The 23,902-nt window shown below is 30.6% G+C and overlaps 2 protein-coding genes and 1 long non-coding RNA gene across 14 annotated transcripts; 2 read left to right on the forward strand and 1 right to left on the reverse strand.

Annotated features, from left to right (window-relative positions):
- Positions 1–2,345: 2,345 nt before the first annotated feature.
- On the forward strand, positions 2,346–5,159 carry LOC149884904 (uncharacterized). Its single transcript, XM_090094584.1, has one exon. It carries the CDS (start codon positions 2,346–2,348, stop codon positions 5,157–5,159), a length of 2,814 nt encoding a protein of 937 aa, XP_089950710.1.
- A 3,953-nt stretch (positions 5,160–9,112) lies between these two features.
- LOC145187196 (ras and EF-hand domain-containing protein-like) lies at positions 9,113–23,259 on the reverse strand. 11 transcript variants are annotated; one of them, XM_080063518.2, is made up of 14 exons: positions 22,412–23,259; positions 14,533–14,682; positions 13,934–14,120; positions 13,650–13,730; positions 13,280–13,519; positions 12,891–13,145; positions 12,510–12,689; positions 12,221–12,385; positions 10,883–11,899; positions 10,621–10,722; positions 10,150–10,540; positions 9,804–10,018; positions 9,533–9,711; positions 9,113–9,431 (listed from the first exon to the last, which is right to left on the reverse strand). In XM_080063518.2, the coding sequence occupies exons 1-14, from the start codon at positions 22,828–22,830 to the stop codon at positions 9,332–9,334; spliced, it is 3,681 nt and encodes a 1,226-aa protein (XP_079919644.2). In that variant the 5' UTR covers positions 22,831–23,259; the 3' UTR covers positions 9,113–9,331. The 11 variants fall into 11 exon arrangements, with proteins under 11 accessions (XP_079919644.2, XP_079919642.2, XP_079919645.2 ...); XM_080063516.2 differs by lacking the exon at positions 22,412–23,259 and adding an exon at positions 16,222–17,079; XM_080063519.2 differs by lacking the exon at positions 22,412–23,259 and adding an exon at positions 15,706–15,835.
- Positions 14,550–18,133, forward strand: LOC145187197 (uncharacterized). Of its 2 annotated transcripts, XR_016455169.1 has the most exons (4): positions 14,550–14,687; positions 15,168–15,278; positions 17,628–17,747; positions 17,882–18,133. It is a non-coding gene; the product is annotated as an uncharacterized LOC145187197 (long non-coding RNA). The 2 variants fall into 2 exon arrangements; XR_013846836.2 differs by lacking the exons at positions 17,628–17,747; positions 17,882–18,133 and adding an exon at positions 15,378–15,448.
- Positions 23,260–23,902: the final 643 nt, after the last annotated feature.

Below are 23,902 nucleotides of genomic sequence, written 5' to 3' on the forward strand. Positions count from 1 at the left end.
GACAAAGACATTAAGAGATGCAAAAAGTCTTGCAGAATTTGGGAAGAGGCATCGCCCACTCAAATAAACATGCTGCATCAATCTGATGCTTCTAGCTACAACTTTAAGGGTTTTCAACTCTTTTAACCTAGAAAATAGAAAACTGGTAGAGAGTTTTTTTGCATGAAAAAATGCCATGAAACAGCTCCAATTTTATTGATAAATAGTTGTATTTGTATAATTCATTTCTAATAACATAAGTTTTCATTTTATTTTTTATTAATTTAGCTTGATTTTCCTAATATCTTAAGTAATTTTTATTAAAAGTTAAGCTTTTTTTTTCCATAAAAATTTATTTTTTCAAAAAACTTTCAAAACATTTTTTCTCAACTTTTATATATTTATATAGTGTAAAAAATTCTCTACAAGATAAAGAAAAATGTGTGTATATATATATATATATATATATATATATATATATATATATATATATATATATATATATATATATATATATATATATATATATATATATATATAAATTTCTTTAAAAAATGATTGAACTTCAAGCTAAAGCATTAACTTTTACTTTAGTTTACTCTATTTATATATTTGAGGAAGCAAATCAGAAGCACTGAATACTTTTTCGCTTCCGCTTTTAAAAAAAACGTTTAGCAGAAGTAAATTAGTTCATAAATATAAACACGTCAAACCTTCATTTTAAAATATTTAAAATGCATTTTATTTATGAAAACATGTTTTTAAATTTATTTTGAAAAAAAAACCGAAAGCAAGCTTATTTTATCTTCTCTTAGCGAAAAAATTTGTGAAGTTCGCTTAATTTTGCTATTCGAACTTAAGCGAAAACCGAATACTCATTAAACTTCGGGTACGAAGTCACGGTTAGCACGGATCACCATAATGCCAACCTAGCTGACCCAAGAACGCAACTTGTATGGGGTGATACACATTAAGGTACCCTGCAATTCAAATTTTGAAATCATTTTATTTTGTCCTCGGAAAATAACTTCATTTGAATGTTCAAATTGAGTGAAATTTTGACTTGATAGTGCGCCAATAAAAACACCTGTAGAATGAGAACCACTCTATATAATTTGAAAAAATTTAATGCAAATGTTGCCTACAACCATACCAAACTTTGGCTAGAATTTCAGTTGGGTTGGTTCACGGGTAACGGATTTATGGCAGCTTTAGTTTAAATTTTGTTAGTTTTTTGCTACTTATACTGTGATAATAGCTGATCGATATGAAACTTTATTATTACGTTTATAAAATTCTTGTCATTAAAGTTAATTGATGTAAGTTATGAGTCAAGTCATACGCTATTTTTATAGTTGTCGTATTTACATTTTATGACTTGACTAATAACTTAGTCAAGTTGTACGCTATTTTTGTACATAATTACGCCCTCGAGAATTTTTTGTTTCTGTATAAAAGTTGTAAAAGAATTGAATAAAAAACAGTAGAAAATAAAAGTAAACAAAGTTGTTGTATTCTACAAGCTATTTCGGCAGTATGGCATCCATGGCAAAAATGATTGGAAAATTTGATGGATCTGGAGATGTTGTAGTGTGGTTGAAAAAGATCAAGCTGGTGGGAGAGCTGCAAAAGTTGGGCGATCTTTCATTGATCATTCCGTTGTTTCTTGAAGGCAGTGCGTTCGCATTATATGAGCAACTTGAGGAGAGCCAAAAAACTTCCGCTATGGACATTGAAAAAGCCCTACTAGATGCATTTGCAGTTGATGGTTTCCAAGCTTACGAGCAGTTCAGAGATCGGAGATGGAACGACGGTGAATCTGTCGATGTGTATTTGACCAGTTTACGTCAACTTATGAATTTGGCCGATATTGAAAGCGAAGAATTATTGCTAAGAGCGTTCATAACTGGATTGCCGGGTGAAATTTCAAAGCAGCTACGAGCACAAGTGAAAATATTTGGGATCAGTTTACAGGATGCATTGAACCATGCAAGAGTACTCATGACGGAAAAAACAAAAGAAGAGTATGTTTCAACAACCATCTCTGAGTTCCATAAAAATGTTAAGAAACCATCCGCTACTGATGTTATCTGCTACAACTGTGGCAAGTCTGGACATGTTGCTCGAATCTGTTTTTCGAAGAAACAAATTGTCAGTGATGGGATAAAATGTTTCAGGTGTGGAAAATCTGGACACATTGCAAGATTTTGTTTGTTGCATCAGGGAAACTCAAATGGGGAATCACCAGCGCCAGCTGTTTCCCTAAACAACTAACGGCGCTTCCAATATGCACTGTGCAGGTGAACAACTTTGCTGGGAAAGCACTGGTTGACAGCGGATGTACCCGAACTATTATCTCAAACAACATGGCTCGGAAAGCTGGTGTTCGTATTAGAAGACATGATATAATGGTGTTGGCTGTTAATGGAGAAGTTGTGAAAACGGAGGGAGAAGCTACAGTAACATTAATCATTGAAGGAAAAAAGCTCAAAACATTAGTAATGATTCTAAAAAGTGTTGTCAACGGTATTGATGCTATTATTGGTATGGATGTCATTAATCGCTGTGGAGGAGTGCACTTGTACAATGGAAAAATTGAATTTGGTTTTGTTTCAATTTATACAGAGAAACAAATTGTTGGTATAAATGACAAGGATTTTGATGCTTACTTTGATGGTGCAAAGTGGACTGCTAAATATAAATGGAAACAAGGTCAACCACAACTGAGAAATTCTGTCGCGCAGTACAAGGTAAAACCCCAGTTGATACCTCAATTTAATAATGAGATGGACTTATGGGTGAAAAATGGCTGGTTGAAACCATGCAACAAAGAAGAAAAAAGTACAGAAGGGATTGTCCCGTTAATGGCTGTTGAGCAGGAAAACAAAGGAAAGGTACGACCTGTTCTGGACTTTCGCGAATTGAATCAGTACGTTAATTCGCATAATGCCACAAGTGATGCATGTGATGAAAAAGTTAGAAAATGGAGAACTCTTGGTGACAAATTTGCAACACTTGATCTTAGATGCGCCTATATGCAAGTACACATCGATCCGAGTTTGTGGGAGCATCAGAGGGTAATCTACAAAGAAGAAAAATACTATCTTACACGTCTTGGTTTTGGGTTAAATTCTGCTCCAAAAATAATGTCTTCAATCTTAGGCAGCGTGTTGAATCTAGATGCAGATGTTAGTGAAGCAACTGAACACTACAATTACGATATAATTGTTAATTTGGAAAAAACATCAGTTGAAAAGATCGTAAATCATTTGGCGCGTTATGGATTGGTAACCAAAGAGCCAGAGCAATGTGATACTGCACGAGTATTGGGTTTGCAACTATTTAGAAATGAAAAAAAGGAGCTTTGTTGGAAACGAGGAAACACCATTCCAAAGTCACAAGATATCAAAACTGAAAAAGTAACACGACGGAAACTTTTTTCGATATGTGGACACTTATTAGGTCACTATCCTGTTGGAGGTTGGCTCAGAATTGCCTGCAGTTTTATAAAACGACATAGTCAAGGAGATGCTTGGGATGATCTAATCGGAGATCAAGCTCAGTCATGGTTGATTGAAATATTGCGCCGATTGGAAGTTAGTGATTCTGTGAGAGGAAAATGGAATGCTGAAGGAATTCAAAATGGAGCGACATTGTGGTGTGATGCAAGCAGCATGGCAATGGTGGTTGCTATAGAATACAATGGCGTAATAATTGAGGATGCAGCCTGGCTTCGAAGTATAAATGATGTCATGCATATTAATATTGCTGAATTAGATGCTGTGGTGCGTGGGATAAACCTAGCTGCTAAGTGGCATATAAAGAATTTGTCAGTATTCACTGATTCAGTAACAGTTCATGGATGGTTAAAAAGTATGCTGACTGAAAGTCATAGGGTTCGATCAAATGGATTATCAGAAATGCTTATTAAAAGAAGACTTTCTCTTTTGCAAGACTTAATAAAAGAATATAATATAAACATCACATTGAAATGGGTTCCGTCCTCCAAAAACAAAGCTGACGTGTTGACAAGAGTTCCAAAAACTTGGATAAATGAACTTTCACAAAAAAATACTAAAGAACTAGCTGGGGTAAGTATTGCTGAAGAAATTCGTAATTGTCACTCAAAGCATCATTTTGGCGTTAATCGGACAATGTTTACAGTGCAACGAAGACTTCCGCACGTATTAAGAAAAGACGTTGAAGAATGTGTTCGCAATTGTTGCCAATGTAATTCAATTGATCCAGCACCAGTAAAATGGGAAAATGGAGTGCTAGATGTACCAGACACATGGTATAGAATTGCTTGTGATGTGACTCACTATAAAGGGTCGCCATATTTAACAATGATTGACTGTGGACCAAGTCGGTTTGCAGTTTGGAGAAAGTTGCCGTGCGAAGATACCAAAAGTGTAGTAAATCAATTGGAATCCGTATTTAGGGAGCATGGCCCACCGCAAGAACTGTTGATGGATAATGGAGCGGTGTTTAAATCCAAAGAATTTTCAAACATATGTGAAAAATGGTGTGTAAAAAGGAATTATAGATGTGCATATAGACCTTCAGGGAATGGGATAGTGGAGCGTAACCACCGCACAGTAAAACGAACAGCTGCGAGGGCACAAATATGTCCGTTACTAGCGGTATTTTGGTACAATGCAACACCAACGGTGGGAACAAATGAGAAATCTGCACCTGCTTCTCAGAAAAATATGTACGTCTGGCGTCTACCAATTCAAGAGGAGAAAAACACTGAAACTCAGGAAAGATCACAACGAGTTATGGAAACTTATGGAATTGGAGAAAAAGTTTACGTTCGCCCTGCTGATGCAAAGTGCACTTCAGTTTGGAAAATTGGTACTGTAACTGACATACTCACAAACACAAATATTGAAATTGATGGTGTACCAAGACATGTGCGAGATGTGAGAATAGCTCCTGCCTCAAATGTTTCAAACGCTTCAAGAGAAACTATTATCAGTGAAAAGATCGACAGCGATGAAAGTGATTTTGAAGATTTAGACATTTTTGCTGCACAAGAGGAAGAAACCGAAGAAACAGTTGTTGACGATGAGGAAGAAGCTGGTGGCAGAGAAATCGTCGAAAATTTATTACCAGCGATCAGACGATCAACCAGAGAAAGGACAAAGCCGACATATTTAAATGACTATGTTACTTAAGAACTTTAGTTCTTGGGGTGATGTGATAATAGCTGATCGTTATGAAACTTTATTATTACGTTTATAAAATTCTTGTCATTAAAGTTAATTGATGTAAGTTATGAGTCAAGTCATACGCTATTTTTATAGTTGTCGTATTTACATTTTATGACTTGACTAATAACTTAGTCAAGTTGTACGCTATTTTTGTACATAATTACGCCCTCGAGAATTTTTTGTTTCTGTATAAAAGTTGTAAAAGAATTGAATAAAAAACAGTAGAAAATAAAAGTAAACAAAGTTGTTGTATTCTACATATACCTCAAAACGTTACCGATTACTGTGATATTCGGTCACTATTTTCAAAATTATGGTTACATGAGTGTTCTACTATGTAATACCAACATATTTTATTATAATTGTTTAATTGCTACACGTACCGTTTTCATTTTATAGACCAAAGTATTAGTTTGCTATTTAAAACGTGGTTTGACTTGGTTTATGCATGGCGTGAAAATCTCAGCATTTCCTACTGCCACAAACTACTGCCAATGTGCAAATAAACCCTAAAAAAAAGTGTAAAACCTGGTTGAAAGAACAACCAGTTGGTAAAAAAATAAATAAATACGTCTTCGTTAACATATTATTATTGATTCTTGAAACCTTCTTAAAAAGATTTACTTTCAAAGTTAAGTGATAAAATAACTATTAAAACACTTTTTTTTACATTATATTACTATTAAATAGCATCTGATTACAATTTAAGAATTTATAAGATTTAATATTTTCTCCACAAAACATTTATTAATAAATATCTCAATATACTCTTTTAGTACAAATACTCTACAATACTATTTTAAATCATAATATCAAAACTCATAACTTTTAAATTAACAGCATTTAAGGATAAAGTTGGTTAAAATGTTCATTGTTAACCGTAAGCTATAATTTTCTGCTCCTTAGCTCTAATAGCTCAAATCATATTAGCAGCTTTTTAAAGATGCTTACTGTTTAGATCAGTTTTACACAACAATCTTTGTACTCTGGATGATTATTGTTTCGCTTACACCGTGATCAATGTTGATAAAAATCTTGATGAGCGATTTCAACAGTTTGTTTACTACAGGGCCCAATGGGGGATCCTTTATGGCTGATGAAATCCTTGATGTGGTAGAAGACGGTATGAATTTTAGGTGTCACGCTTGCACCAGTTATCATTAGATAACACCATTTGAAGTTTTCAATTCTTTTAGCGAAGTCCGGTTGTAGGATGAATCCAAAGCAAGCCTTGACACCTAAATTGAAACTTTTGAATGCGTCAACTATGTGAAAGATATTGGGAACCAAATTTGTATCAGCAAGTTGCTGCAGCACACCAACATTTTTAAGAAGCTTTTTACATTTATTTCCGTCGAACTGGCCCCCATGATATGGGCTAAGTTGAATGTGGAGAGCAGCTAGCCACTTAACAACTTCTGTCTAAGCAGTCTTAAGGATCTTGAAAAGATGATTGACAACTCCTAAGTTGAGATACAATTCCATCAGTGGGATGATTTCCAAAATCAGAACATTGTCAGGCCCGCTGATGATTGGCTTTCGAATGACATTGCCGAACAGCTTCGCATTAGCAACATCCCCGCCAGATTGCTGAAAAGACTCGAGGCTAGATTTGATTGAGTCCAGTGTTCGCAAATTTCCAGATTGAATAACAAGATTCACAAGACTTGATAAATCATTGCAGTGAGCAACAGCCCGAACTGTACCAGAATCTCCTTTTTCGTCGGTGATTTTTAAATCACTGCAGGTGAAGAAATCACTTAAGTCCTGCTCTTAGCAAATTCTATCACCTGTGGAATGAGAACTCACTCAATTTGAACATTCAAATGAAGTTATTTTCCGAGGACAAAATAAAATGATTTCAAAATTTGAATTGCAGGGTACCTTAATGTGTATCACCCCATACAAGTTGCGTTCTTGGGTCAGCTAGGTTGGCATTATGGTGATCCTTGCTAACTGTCGATTGAAGATATTAATTGACCATCGAATGTTAATATTCAATTAATGTTCGATGGTCAATTAATATCTTCAGTATTCAGTGTTCAATTAATAGCATATTAATTGAACACTGAGTACTCATTAAATTTCGGGTAAACTGAAGGTATTAATTGACCATCAAAGTTTCATAAAATACTCGTATTTTATGATGATTGATGATTCGGTTACCACCCTACAGTCTGCTAAAGTTTACCCTGTTAAACCGACAAGACTTTCCTGACAACCTAATTTTTCGAAGCAATTTCGGTGATGTTGGTCAATTGCTAGAAAAAATATTTTTTGCAATTATTTTATTATGCTTTAAAGGGTTTTAAAAACAGTAAGCTGCTTTTTTAAACTTAGTTACTTTTACCACAAAGAGTATTCGCACACATCGTAAAAATTACAATGAATTTTTTCTCTTCATAAAGTTTGTGAAACTTTACAAGTTTTGCCTTTTATTTTTATTTCGACTTAACGAATAGTGTATTCATTGTACGATAACAGACGATTCAAATGATAAAGTTTATTTGATGAAACTTTGTAAATATTAAGCAATATTTACAAAGTTTCATGGACACATAATTATACAAATCAGATTTCGTAAAAGTAATATAATAATAAAATATAATAATAATAACCTAAAAAATCTATAAAATTATATATATATATAACCTTATATAATAATAAAATGTGATAGAACCATTAAGTCGATTAGACACCTTTTTATTGGGTTGAATGTTTTAGTGAAAACCACTTATCATGATTGTGTAAGATGCTATCATGATTGCGTAAGATGCTATATTCTGAGATTGAAACGAAGTGGATCTTAGACTTTTAAGAATAGATTCTAAAAAGTTCAAAAAAACCTCTTAAAGCTTCAATTGAAAAAATTAACTGAACTAAACAAGAGTTGTTAAATTTGGGCTCTTTCCAATCTTTACATTTAATAAAAAAAATATTAAGAAAAAAGGGACGCAAAACAGCGTTTTCAATGGTAACACAACTGAAGACACCATGTGCAGAACAAGCCTCGTATTACCAAGTAAGGGAAGTACTTCTCCATTACATTTATTTTCCTACAATATCTATATGTGCTGTCAACAAAGCGTAATACATTTTGTCTGCAGCTTTTCCTTAAGATTGTTCAAAAAGCTTTTTTTTTTTTATTTCGCTGCTGATTTTCACACTTTCACACCAATTTCAGGTGTGCGATTTGTGGTGTTTTATTTGAAGTGGTTTCAGTGCTTCCATACTATCTTCTAGTTACAGGTAGCAGTGCTTTGCAAAATGTTTTTTAATCGATTAGAGCTGACCGTTTTGGTAAGCGTGACAACTCAAATAGCTCCAGCACAAATGTTTTATCAGCCTTCACAAAGGAGCTTAAATCTTGGTCAGTATCAGCGTCTTTGTTTATAGGGAAATAGTAGGCATGGGCAGGATACCGAATGTAATAATTGAAATTTTTTCAGTCATGGCAGCAGTCTCAATTATATTAACTGTTGGGATGGTTGTAGGTAATTCACCTACAACGGGTTATTTATTATTACAGGGTGAGGAAATATTTGTAATACAGAGATTTGTAATGGAATATCAATTATGCAAGACATCTCTGAAGATCTTTGTACAACTATTAAAGCAGTTGCTATGTTAAAAAAAAAACTCTTAAAAAAAAAAATAAAACTTTAAGTTTTAGTTTGGCTTCGTAATTGCGGAAAAATCTCGAGCGACCTCAAGATACTGATATTTTAGTCTGGAATTATTCATATCTGCCACTTTACTATCTGAATGTTAATTTGCATCCGAATCTCTTTACACATTAGAAACCATACACTTAGTAAATAAACTTATTTGGAATGGACTACTGTAATTCATAAAAACTTATGCGACACGCTTATAGCAACACCTCACCATCTGTTGAAAAAAAGTAGATTTGAAAATTGTTTTAAAATACTTTTATCGTGTTATTAGTTTTTTAAAAAAAAGATTAATTAGAAATAAAATAATATTTACAGTTTTATAGAAAAAGAAAATAAGAAATCTTGATTGACAACTTCCTGTTTGTCAGCCAATAGTGATTTATAAAATTATTTGCTTTTGCGCGGTTAAGTTAACGAAAACTGGGTAAAGTACAATAAATGTCAACATTCTCAGGAGCATCAACGACAACAACTGCTTTTTTTCGGAGTTTGACTTGCCTGTTTATTTAATTGCATACCTGTGGTAGACAACTGCCTTTCATCATTTTTAAGCAGCTGTCTAAAAGTAAAACAAAAAAACATCAGAATGTTGAAAGAAATTGAAGCTTGTTGTTTAGAGTAAGATAAGAAATTAAATCTATTTCATCAATTAACACTTACTTCGCTAATTCTAGGCAAGCATTTATGATGTTTGTTCCGTCTTTGGCACTTGTTTCAATAAAAAGAGCTCCCACATCATTTGATAATCTTTGACCTTCCTCTGGACTAACAACCGGCATACCTTTCCGACGCGCATCTTGCCGAAGGTCTGTTTTGTTGCCACAAATGATAATGGGAACCTGGAGAAAAAAACGAAACACATTTCTAATGCAAACGTTAACTTACGTAAAAAAGAAACATTCAGTTAATGAAATTTGAAAGATCAACTTACTTTCTTCGAAGATCCTTCTTCGATAGACTGAAGCCAATCCCGAACATCCATAAAAGAACTTTCACATGTTACATCATACATCAGAATGACACCATCAACTTTCCGAAAGTAACTTTTTGCTATACTTCGGAATCTTTCTTGACCAGCCGTGTCCCAGAGTTGAAGAGCAACTGTTATTCCGTTTAATTGGATTGTTTTTATTTGAAAGTCAACACCTTGAAGTAATCAGGTAATTAGAATATTAAACTGCATGAAGGTTATTTTTTAACTTTTTAAAAATACATATTGAATCAGTTCATATAAACATAGGCTATTAAACGCAATACAAATCATTTTTAAAAATTACCAAGAGTGGAGTTCAAAGCAGAATAAAATTTATTCTTGCATAAACGAATAATAAAACTGGATTTTCCAACAGCCGCATTTCCTACCAAAACTAATTTATACATTTTCTCTGGAACTCTTGTGTCCACATCCTTAGCAGATATTGATTCTCCTGAAGTATCTGCACCAACACCAAACCCGCGTTTAGCTGTAGTAACCACATGATTTCTTTGATTAATAGCTTCAGCTGACACTAAAATCTTTTCCTCAACAGTAATTAGTTCTTCACTGGTACTAGGAGAAAAATCATCATCATCATCATTTGTTTGATTGACTAGACGAGCAAGCTCTTCATCTGGCATATCATATTCATCAGCATCTTCATCAACTTGACGCTGTGAGTACATGCTTAACTAAAAAAAAAAACATCATTACTTTTCTTCCATAAGAAGACTAAAAATAAAAGTACTTCACTATGCGTAATGCTGTTTACCTCCATGTCATTTTTTTTCAATAAAAATGTCGATCGAGAACCTATCGACCAAGAGAAGTTAACTGTAGTAGTACGCTCATTAGTAGTTTCATAAGTGGCGTCCTGAGAATGTCCAAGATTATTTTAACTATTTATTCATATACATATATATACATTACAAAATTATTAAGTGTATTTAAATATCATCAAACTTTAAATGTTTAAAGCATGCAAGTTATACTGAGTTAAAAATTTAAAATAAGTGAATGTCTTATTTAAAAACCTCATTACTCTCTCCTCCAACTGGCTTGAAACGTTTTATCATGCTCATATCAATCCCAGTTTCCTGATCACTATAGTTGTTGCTATCATCTGAATCAGTAAGAATTGTTGACTCAGGCACTTGATTAATTGAATGGTTAATACCATTTAACAAAGAGTCACTAGTGCACATACATCCAAGTATCCCTAAATAGTGGTGTTTTTTGGTATTACATTTCTCACAAATTTCAGGACAAACTTCAGTAATGCTATATCTTTCATAAATATAATCTGAGCTAAAATCTGATTTATCAAGGCTTAATTCATCTATCTCCTCAACAAAGTCCTTGTCAATTTTTTTGAGCAAATAATCTGTGGTTGTTTTGGTAATTAGATGATGACTTCCGTTTGTTTCTTTTACCTGAAAATTTCTTTCACCACTTTCACCCAACTGAGTAACATTAGGGCCATGCCCAATTTCACACTGTATTGACACTTCATGTTTTCTGGAATTAACACACAAACTAAGATTATTATCTACTTGAGTACATATATCAGTTTTAGTAGGTGGGAAACAAACACAGAGGCTGCTCAGATCAGTTTGATTATTCTCAATGTAACTGTTATCATATAAAAATAAACTCTGATCACTTGATAAAAAGGTCTCAGAAATGCCCTTATCAGTGTCTGTGAGTGTAGCGTTCTTGCAGAGCCTATTTTCATCATTTATAAAAGTTATTTTACCACAGCAGCAAGCATTTAAAACAGTAGATTCTTCATCATAAATAGTTGCTTCTATGCGTGTAGTATCATCACTTGAAACTGTGGAGCTGGTATTGCTCTCACAGGTTAAACTGTTATTTGCAGTATTCAAACTACTTGTAAGACTTTCTCTGAGAAAAACTGAAGAATCAGCAACACTGTCTGTGTTAAATAGAGTTGAATCCACCAAAGAACTGTAAGCTGTGGTAGGATTTTTAACATTTTCTTCTTCCTTTTTTACAGTCTCCAATAAATCATTGTATGGTAATTGCGCAGACTAAAAATGACATTTATTTTTTAGGTTTTATAACTTAGTTATTTATTATTATTCATTATGCCTAATTGTATTTAAACAGAATACATTTTTAAAATTCTCTCCATAAAATATTGTATTTTAAGGATCTTTTAAGATTTTTTATTTATGTAGTTATTTCCTTTCTAGATGTTAAAAGCTTTTATTACTGAATTAGCAAAAAAAAAAAAAAAAACTTGACAAGTTCCGCTGAAGGAGCTTACCAAATTTATTTTATTTATACTTAAATTAGTAATTTTAAAAAAGTGAAAGCTTTTTTATTGAATTAAAATTAAACAATATTACAGATTGAAAACCACTATTTGTTAAGGTTTTTCGCGGAGAGCTGGAAGTGCAAGGATCACTCTTAATGTAGTTATTGTTTCTTCGTAAAGGGGTCACTGGGGCAGATTGGCAACCAGAGGGTGATTTTCTTGATGATGTTGGTGGGCGAAGCTGTTCGGATAACAGCTATAAAAAAAAAAAAATGCTCCAGTAAAAACTTTTAATTCTCAAACAAAATAATTTAAAAAGTTAATTTTGATAATTTATAGAAAAGAGAAAAAAAAAAAAGAAAATGATAAATCCCCCTTACTCCTAATGCTTCTCTTAATTCATCATTACTTTCACCAAGCCTTTGGTTTGTTTCACACAAAACTTTCAGCTGATGTACAAACCGCTCTCGATCAACATGCTTTTGTGGAGTGGATGAAGCAGAATTGTTTAAACTGAGCATTCGAACAGGTTTCCGCCCAACATACATTGAGTCATTATGCTGAAAAGTGTTTTTAACATAATTTTATTGTGCAAAAAACTCATGAATGCTTCAGTGATAATTAGTATTAAAAATCATGAACATTTCATAATCATTCTGTTTATTTCAACATTTTACTTTCAAAAAACTTTATTTTTTGTATCTAAATTTTATCCAAATAAAATCCAAATTTCTTCAAATAGGTAGGGCACAAAGACTTACAACTTGATCATCAGCCTCCATTAATTCTGCCATGAGAGAGGTTTTGCTAATGACTTCTTCATCAAAAGGTATAATTGATTGCCCTGACATATCTTCAATATCTGTGTCATCAAAGTCATTCAGCACGTTGTCAAACCCTGGTCCAGGATCACTTCGAAATGAACTGTGCAAATTTGGCTGCTTATACTTTGCTAAAACCAAGCTTGTAGCTCGTTTTACTGGAGAAGTAGTAAAACTACTGTTAGTACGCTTAACCTAAAATAAATATGAATATGAATATATATATATATATATATATATATATATATATATATATATATATATATATTGAAGAAACTATTTATAACCCTTTATAAAAACAAAACAACAATTAAAAAACAAATTGTTACCTCTAGTGCAGAGCGAAGATCATCATTAGTATCATGCAACTTTTTATTTGCTTCATGTAACAAGTGTAGCTGTCGCGTGAGGTTTTCTTGCTCTTGAACACAGTCTAAAACTGTTATACGCTCCTTTTGAAGACGATCTGATTGTTCATCATATTCATACTTCAGTTTTGCAACTTCAGTCCTCATGAGAGCCATTTGTGTTTGAAACTCAAGCAATCGAAGACGAAGGTTTTGATTTTCCTGTAAAATTTTTTCATAACATTTACTTTGATATTTCCATTAATATTTTAAATATCAATAATTCAAAATACAATCATTTGAGTATTTGCATCAATTAATTTACTAGATATTTTTTAATATAAGAACTAACCTTCTCTTTCAACTGCATTTCTTCTAGAATTTGGTTAGGAATCATTATTTCAACTGCTTTTTCCTCGACTCGTTTCTCTAGCTACAATAGAGGGTTCACAAATATATAGCATGATAAAGTTAAAACAAAATTGCTGAGGGTCAAATTCAATTATAACCAGAACAATTTTATAAATTATTGTATTAAAAATAAAATTGTTTATTTATTTAAAGATTTTTAGTTAAAACTTTTATTTAGATTAAATTTTTAAAATAAATTATTTGTATATTAACTTCATGTCATACATATTTAACTTTATTCTCCATATCAGCCAGTTCTTTTTGTGCATTTAGTAATTGCTGATGAGCTTCTTGTTTTTGGATATCAAGTTTTTGCTGCTCTTCTTGGCGAATTTTCTCTTCCAACATTTGAACTTGCTGGTCCATTTCATGTTCCAGCTGTGAACTAATTTCATTGCTCTTTAATGTTGCTCTAAATTAAAACTAAATTTATTAGTTTCATTTGTTTGCACTACATTACTTTCCCAATTCAATAAAAGTTATCAAATCTGCATAACTCCCAACATTCAGATATTTAAAATTTTTTTATGACTTATGAGGTTTTATGCTCAGAAAGTTTTATTTGGTATATTTTAACTTTTGGTAATTTAAAGGATTTTTTTCTTTCTTTTTTTTTTTCTTTATTTACTAAATGCAAATACTTCTTTGAATAACGTCAGTGGTTTGTATTGTACTTATTGCTGCAATATTGAAAAAAACTTAGGCTAATTTTCTTTTTAAATTTACTTAATTTCCTCAAAATAAAATTATGGTATGACAACTTAACCTCTTTACACACTTAATGGGTTAATTGCAATATAAGAATTTATACTTTAAAATTTTACCGTTTAAGAGAAAGTTCTAAATGCTCATTTTCTGCTTGCTTTCGTAATAAATTATCTACTGTTGCAGCAAGAAAATTTTCCAAAGAATCAAGAAGTAATGGATCATCTCGGGATCGGGCTATTTCATATAAATCATCCAGATATTCCTGTCTAAAGTAAGAGATTATTTATGATAAAGCTTAGTTGAATAGCATAGCTTAGTTAATATTTTATAATAACTTCTGCTTCACTAAATTATATTTAAAAAGAAATCATCTTTAAATCAAGTTTTTCTTGGGTATCATAAAATTATCTTGATGCTTTCAAACAATTATATAAAAAGTTATGATGCAGGTTTTTTCTACACTTCACTACACTTCCTAATCTGGAAAAAGGAAACTTTCTATTTTATGCAAACTTAAGTCATTTAATCATCCAACTCAAGCAATAAAATGCTTAAGCAAATGTATAATAGTAGCTGACTTGAATTATAACTTACATATTTATGCATGTTTATAAATACAGTACATAAATTTAGAATATATTTAATACCCTGCTAATTCCACATGTTTACTCTTCTTAGGCATTATTTTAAAGAAGCATTATGTAAATACTTCTAAAAGAAAACTTTTCTTTTTTTCTTTTTCATTTTTAAGCCATTGAAAGTCATTGATGTGATTAATTCAAATAAATTGCACACTCAACCACACAGCTCAACGTTTTAACTATCTTTATCCTAAATCAGAGCATGTAAAACAGATCTTAAGGTAAGTTATTTATGAAAACTCAATCGACTCAGTTAATATTTAAATAGTTTTGCTTAGCATGCTATTTGCAGTGTTTTTTTTTTTTATTTTAACTTAAAGTTGTACAAACCACCAGTCGGAGTTTCCTCTAACACAGCGATGAAGAAATACAAATGTTTCAAGAACAAAAAGCCTAATTTAGAAAATTTTAAAAAGAAATTTAAACTTCTTTTATTCAGTGTTATTTATATAACGTGAATCAATACAAAACAAAGTTACGAAAAAATTACGCTGTTAAACAGCACAGAAATTCTCGACGTTTCGCAGTGATTAGCCTCGCTTTTAATCGGAATCATATTAAGAAGTATTTTAAACTCTTCTAAACCAACAGAAATAACTCTATTTAACCATCAGAAATTTGCACAACCAACATATTTCCCACACTCACACTTTAGTATCTAAAGATCCTTTTGCTATCCTCAATTCATTGTTACTTCTGCTGTTGTACATCTCATGATGTAAAAACTTTTAATTGACGTAGATTAACGGTATACGAACATTTGCAAAACATTTTATATAAAAGCGCAATATAAGTCCTTTCTCATTTACTACTTAAGTAGTTACCTGTTTGTAATCCAAATACAAATAAGTTGAATATTATTGCGTTATATGTTTATGATATTCGTGGATACTTGTGATATTCATGAGAATATCATAAATACATAACACAATAATAGCCAACTATTTGTAATAACAAATACAATCCTTAATACATTTTTTTTTTTTCTTTCGAAAAATTGTTATTTTTGTTGATGTGATGTATGTATATATATATATATATATATATATATATATATATATATATATATATATATATATATATATATATATATATATATATATATGTATACTTTTTAGAGTACATTAATATAATTATATTAAATTACTCTAAAAGGAAACTTACCCTGGTAAGTAAGATGCCCACCTAGTATGTATCTTACTCAAAAACTCTTCAAAGGTTGGCTTGTCTTTTTGCGAAAGTAATACGCTTCTTGGTTTGGGTAGGAAAGTGCTTTTCATTTTGAAGGAGAGGGGCGAACTAGTGACTATATCATCATTTTGAACGATCAGTCGCCATGGGCTGACACCGAGCGTTTTAACTTTTATTGCAGAATCTTCTTGCTTTAATGAATCATACATAGTGCGAGATGTTTGATCTTCGCATTTCTTCTGGAAAAGATCTTTGTTAGATCTACTATAAACGTTGCTAAAGCTCGTTCTTGTTTGGTGTGTGACTGGCGTTTTTATGCAATTGAAAAAATTTGAATAAAACGATTCTTTTTCCATGGTCTGAAACTGATTTTCTGGTATTACGTAGTCAGAGTGATTATTCAGAGAAAAATCGTAATTATTATCAGGAACCACGTGCGCGTTTCCATTAGTATCAGGTGAATATTGGAAAAAACTATTTCTTGGGACAGAAAATGTTACTTCAACAAACTCTGATTGATAATTCATTTTTCATTAATTGATACCATAAAATGTATATTTCATGTATCTTCCAAATAACTGCCTAAAAATCACTTTCAACACTGGCTCTTATAAATTCCAATTCTTTTAAAAAAATTAAATGACATGTACTTGGTAAAACTTCAGCTGTAAGTTTAATAAATCTAACAAATTTTAATACACAACTGGTAACATTCTATGCCTTAACTTCGCTTTGAAAAATATAAAACTTTTATTTCACTAAACACATACGAGAGGAAAAATTTTGAGCTAAGCGCCACAACAGGTTTTTCAAAGGAATAATTTCAAAGAGAATTATGTTAGTTTATGCGTAAAATACAATTAAAAAAACCTTTCAATTTCCATCCACCTGGTGAAGTGATCTTTGGATTACCGCTCACTTTCTGCATTTTTGTAAAATATGTTTTGAAAAAAATTCCTTCTTCTGGGGGTTTTGTGACCTTTTTAGGTGATGACGTTTTTTTCCTTTTTTTTTTTTTTTTTTTTTTTTGCGTCATCTCTTTATTAAAACTAATTTTGGGGCCAATGCTATAAACATTTCGAAGTTTTTTTCGAGAAAAAAAATCTTTCGTAAAAACGCAATTTTTTAAGTAAATTACTTTTTCGTAAAAATAATGCGTAAACTCGAAGAATTATCGCTGTTTGTATTTTTTTCGGCCATTGCTTTAAGCATAAAACGTATACGTCACTAAAATTCACGGACTTTTTTTTATCCGTAATACGTCAATGATAGCAATTTTTATTTTAATTTTTATTTAGTAGGCCTACTTAATAAACTTTATTTGTTATTAAGTAGGCTGTGCTGTCTATTCTATTTTTATAAATATTTTTACATTCTAGTATTTGGTGTTTAAAGAAACTGTGTAAAATTAAAATAGGAACATGGATTTAATTTTTTCGGATGAAGACTTATATTTCGAAGTTGCAGAAAATGATCTTCGCCACCGATTGCCTCGAGAGGTGGTGTTTAAAACATTACTTAAAATTACTAAATTTTGTTGTTTTTTTAATGATTTTTTATCGAACAAAGTCAGAAATCATACTAAATAGGCTCAGAAATTATATATTTGTTTTGTTTTTCAATTTTATTTTAGTTTAATGGCCGCTTTTTTAACGAAGATGTTTCTGACAACGTTTTTTCGAGAGCAGTATCGAGTCCCAAGAGCTTTATTAGATTTTTAGAAACTAGGCTCAAAGATGATTTGCAACATTATACTAAGCGAAATAAAAGCATTTCAGTACGTTTCCAGATAATGGCATTTCTTCATTTTATTGGCACAAATGTTTTTTTTCATGTTCTCTGAGACTGTCATGTTATACACAGTGTAGGAGAAGCTATTTTCAATGTTAGTGCATTAAGTTAATAAAACTATTGTAAGTATATATATATATATATATATATATATATATATATATATATATATATATATATATATATATATATATATATATATATATATATATATATATATATATATATATATATGTATGTATATATATATATATATATATATATATATATATATATATATATATATATATATATATATATATATATATATATACATGTAATTATATATATTTTTATTAAAATAGTTTGCTAATTAAAACATACTAAACTTCCCCAGAAGAACCTCTTTGTTTTCTTTGATCTTTATTGCTAGTAACATTTTAAGTTCTTTAGACAGCATTTTTGTTGTTGTTGTGTATTTGTGTATTATGGCATATTTTATTTTGTTGTGTATTTGTGTATTATATGGCATATTTGTCGACTATTTATACTTTTCTTTAGCCAAACACTATGAAAAATTTGTTTAACCAAAATAACTTTCCAAAACCTACATAAATAAGCATGGAATGTTAAGTTCATGCATGCATTGTTAACGAAACACAGCAAGGAACTGCATAATCAATTAAATGCAGATTTTAAGTAATTAGTTTATTATGGAGTTACCGAAATCCTTTTCAGTTTAATCTATAAAATATCTACATAAAAACACAAACAAAGAATGTTCAATGATCTTGAAGTAGGGAGCTTAGGCAATTTTTATAGCCGATATAAATCTTTTTTATTTAAAATGCATTGGACTTCCTAATATATTTTGTTTTCAAAATGGTTTCAACCACTTCTGTAGCTTATTTAGTTCCAAAGATTTTCGTGTTTTAATGTTTTCAATTCATATACATTTTATGAAAATTTCATTAAAGTTTCTCGTTACACTTTTGGCACCAAAAAAAGAAATCTTATTTATCTTTTTTTTTTCTTGCGTAAAAAGTTGCGTTAACAATAAAATATCTAAAGACGGGGGAAATTTATAAAATTTCCACTTAGAAAACAAAAAACGCACCCTATTAGACTGCCAAAAACAAACAAAAAAACTGATTGACATAATAGATAAATAGTTGCAGAATCTATTTTTATGTGGGGACGAAAGAATTAGCTTAATTTACTTGTATATAAACAAAACTGAAACATTTAAAGTTAAATAACTTTATCAATTCTAAAGCAAAACGATGTCCCCAAAAATATTATTGTAGTGCAACCTTTTCTAAAAAAAATAACATCTGTATATACATATATACTATTTATTTTCATGGGTGGGTTTTCATTCTTCGACACCTACATAAAATCATTTGTTGCGTTTTTTGGACGAAGTTTTTCAAAAACGTTCGATATATTTTTTTCCGCGATAAAATGTCACGTGACAAAACTCCCTACTTAAGCGTAACGTTGTTCCAAGAATAGCCGCTAAAAATCACGAAGAAAATATCTAAAATTGAGATCAAAAATTTATCTGAAGTTTTTTTTCTAAAAAACGCATTTTTTTATCTGAAAAAGGCGATTCCCTGGTTCGTTTATAGCATTGGATTTAATAGCGAAGTTTTTATCTTAAAAACGGAATTTTTTTGAATGTTTATAGCAATAGACTTTTTTTTTCTTCGCTTTTTACGGTAAAAACTTCGTGTTTTACGGAAAAACTTCGTTTTTTATGTTTATAGCATTGGCCCTTGGTAGCAAACGACAGTTTTATACAAATACCGTATTTTTTTTATTTTTTTATTTTTTGCTGAAAAAGTTTTTTATATTTCAAAAATTACTTAAATAGATTCTTTTCGATTGAACCATTTAATTAGCAATTTTATTGGAACTTATTTTTACCAACTGCTATTGGGATTTATGAACACACTGCAGTTCTCTACTCAATCTCTCTATAGCAGAAAAAAAAAAAGTTGAACTGCGAAGATACCGTGTTCTATATTTTTTTACTTTCCTGTGCGAAATTTTATTTACTCATAACCTTACTATTTTTTTGAGCGTATTTGTTGTACTTGTTTTGTGAGCTTAAATTTTAATTATTTATTAGGTTTAATTGAAACCAATTAAATATTTTAAAAATATTACGTGATACACGTTTCATGGTTTCAAATTATCATTATCATAGTTTCAAATTTTTAAATTTGTATCCAAATGATAAATCAAAAACTAAGTTGTGTATTCAGAATGAGAATTTGGTTTTTCTAAACAATTACTTGTAAAATTTAAGTTCTTTCTTTTCTCCGCTTTCCTTTTCCCACTTCCCTCCCCTCTACCCTTCATATCCGAAAAATTGTATAGGCTAACTATTGGTGTTTGGTTTTTCCGTAAATAACTAACAATCTAAAAATTTCTCAAGATTGACTTTTAACCCATTAACGAGCGCAATTCTTCCGGTTAAAAAAAATGGCGCAAACGAGTTATTTTTACTATTTTTAAAATGTTAAATACTCAGTTTGTTAAAGGTTCTAATTTTTTTGTTGAAAACTTAAAATCTTTTAGGAAGGATAAAATAATATTTGAGTTCTTCTAATATATATCAACAGGCTTTTGGATAAAAGAGCATTTAAAATCATTTTAAAGGAATTTTTTAATAAAAAAGCACTTTTTGTTTATGTGCTTATCGATATAACGATTCGATTTTTTTTTTATTGAATAACTGACGATCATTTAAGATTTTTTTTATCCTTATTCGTCCCTTTTGTGAATATTTGTGAAAAATCGTCTACCAGTGATGTTGCTTTTTAAATTTAATTACACTAATTTATTTTAGCTAATCGAGAAAAAATTTTTTAACATTTTTAGTAACGTTTTATTATTAATTATTTAGTCAAGTTTTAAAAAAAATTACTCGAAATTTATCGAAAAAACATTTTCCCTGGTCTAATATCTAAAAATAAATTTTTAACAAGCTATCCAATAATTTTTCTCAAGTTTAACAAGAGTTCTGAAAATAGATTTTTAATATAAAGTTTAAAACTAAAAAAAAATTTTAGCCAACTTAAAAGATACTCAGTCCTAGTTTGTGCCGATGTATTAGTACCATCTAAAAATATCTTCTTTCATCATAGCAAACTTACTGATCATGAAGATTTGAGACAAATTTTAAGATACAAAAAAAGGAAGTTAATATAGTTTACAATGGTAAAAATGAATAAAATTGACAAAACAATTCAGCTTTGTACCATTCTGTTAATAAAAAATATTGTTTTTTTATTTTTGAAAATCTCCCTCCTTACTTTTTCCTTGATAAAATAAGGTTATCGTTGAAAAAAGTAATCATAGCTTTTGAATATTTTATCATAAATTAAATTAATAGCCAACATTTGTTTATTAAACAATCAATCATAAGCCTTGAAGGTGTCATTGTGAAATGATATTGTCAGAGTAGCTTGTTGATCATTGACTGGTCGTAGCCATTGGCGTCGAGCCCACGGGGGCAATAGGGGCAGTGTCCCCCCGGAAATTTATACTAATAATATATTATCACGGATTATCATGAGGGCTAGAGTATCTATTTGTCCCCGTAATAATCCGTGATAATATATTATTAGTATAAATTTCTGGGGGGGGGGGGGGGTGGTACTGCCCATGTTGCCCCCGTGGACTCGGCGCCTATGGTCGTGGCTGATATTAGAAGCACGAGTAAGAGGTATAAAATATTGTTGCATTAAATTTTGGTTCATTATTACCTAAAAAGACCTTTTTTTTTTGAAAATATTTATTAGATGATCTTATTCTTTTTATCTAGAGTAAATTTGTTAAAAACTGCAACACTATCGTTGCATTATAAAGCAATCTTATTTATGTTTAAAAAATGTAGAATGTCAAAATGAGTTGAAACATCTAAAAATGTATTAATATTATTCTACACCAAAACGTTGATTCAACTTTCTAATTCAATTTACTTGCTAAGTACGTTTTTAAAAATTGTATTGAAAAACAACTCAATGATTGCTTCCTATATTTTAACTATTTTCGTTTTTTTTTTTTTCAAAGAACTCTACTTTCCCCTATCTCAAATACAAACACTAAATACGTATTGAAAATTGATTTAGACTTTAATTTTCTTTTAAACCTTAAAATTCAAACCAGGTTGTTTAAATAATAAAACTCCTAAAACGTTTAGAGTTTAAACCAGGTTGTTTTTATAATAAAGCTCTTGGATGGCATAATTTTATGGCAACAGACAGAGCAACTGCCTTTTATATCTAAATAAGAAAATTCCCATGATTTTCTAAAACTTGTGAAGTCGAAATAGTTTCTTTTTAAAGATCATAATAATTATAAAAAATTTTAAAGCTCTCACCCAAGTTGTTTCGTTGCTTTTGTCTTTAAATCCAGCCTCAAAGGTTTATTTTTCATTGCCTTTAATGCAGCATCAGCGGAAATAAATCCACTATCGTTGGAATCTTTAGATAGAAATTCACTGTTTTCAAGAGGTGTATTACTACTTACTTGAATGTTATTGTTTAACTGGTTGGCTTGTATTGTCGTTTCTTTAGCATCGGCAAACGATTGGAAAAGCTTATAATTTTCCATAAAGTCAGTGATTGATATCTTTCCATCTTTATCAGTGTCCAGTTTTGCAAAGATCTGCTTAAGCTCAAAAGAATTTAAATCAACCACCGCAGCAAGTTCAACTTCATCAATAAAGCCACTCGAATCTAATTCCACAGCTCCAAGAAGTTCGCGTATACCAAGAGCATTTTCATCAGCAATCGACATAACTTAGTTGAAATTAACGAGTGAAGTTTTAAAGCGACTTGTATCGCTTCTTGTTTAATCAAAACTAATGTTATTTTTAACTTTTGTTTCAAAATTAGTTTATACAAGTAATATTTTATACAAATATCATTTAGCCATTATCAATATTACCTAATAAACTCCCGTTTATAATAATAATAAAGTCACCGCATTTTAGACAGTAATCCGACATTGATAACCAGTATACCAGCCGATTACTCTCCGATTGGAGTTAAGCCATAACAAAAGCACCATTAGCCACCTCCAATCTTTTCTTTCTAATATGTCTATTATATATATTGAACTATTGCAACACTTTTTAAATCTTTTCTAGGTATATTTAATAAACCTTTCTTTTATTTGTTTTATTTAATTGTCTTGCTTTTTCAAAATTAAAGCTCGCAAGTTTTTACGGGGGATGTTTACGGGGTTGTTTATGCTACAGGCGTCTCTCGCGCTAGCTGTGCTAAACATCTGCGCTTAACATTTGAATTCGACCAATTGAAAATTTTCTTCCATGCCGATTTAACAATTGCGTACAAAGCGGCACTTTTTTTTTTTTAAATCTATGTTATCGTTAAAAAATTTACCATAAAGTAAGAACTATTTGGATCCCTCAGGTAGTTTTTCTTTAATATTATATAACTAAAAAAGATATGAGCACTTTATTACAATAGCACTCAAGAACTGACAATTTTGTTCTTTCTTTCTTTCTGTAAAATTAGAAAGAAAGAAAGAAAGAAAAAAAGAAAGAAAGAAAAAAAGAAAAAAAGAAAGAAAGAAAGAAAGAAAAAGAGTCGCCAGTGTCAAATTTCGAAAGAAGAAACTTGTTTTTATGCCTGCATTTGGAAACCATTTCGTTCTCTTTTTTCAATAAGTTTCCTTGTTGAAACATTACTATCTCATGTACTTCTCATGTATTTCTTTTTTTTATGACGTAAGAGCATATGTCATCTTTAATTTTGTGATTTTTTAACGGTTTTATTATTTTTGCTTTGCATTTCATGGCATGAAATCTTAAGTACCATAGTATATATATTGTTTTAAAAGATTG

The sequence above is a fragment of the Hydra viridissima genome, unplaced genomic scaffold, assembly GCF_058129835.1.
Source record: "Hydra viridissima isolate aposymbiotic clone 2 unplaced genomic scaffold, HvirCarnegie_v1 scaffold_8, whole genome shotgun sequence".
Taxonomy (NCBI): domain Eukaryota; kingdom Metazoa; phylum Cnidaria; class Hydrozoa; order Anthoathecata; family Hydridae; genus Hydra; species Hydra viridissima.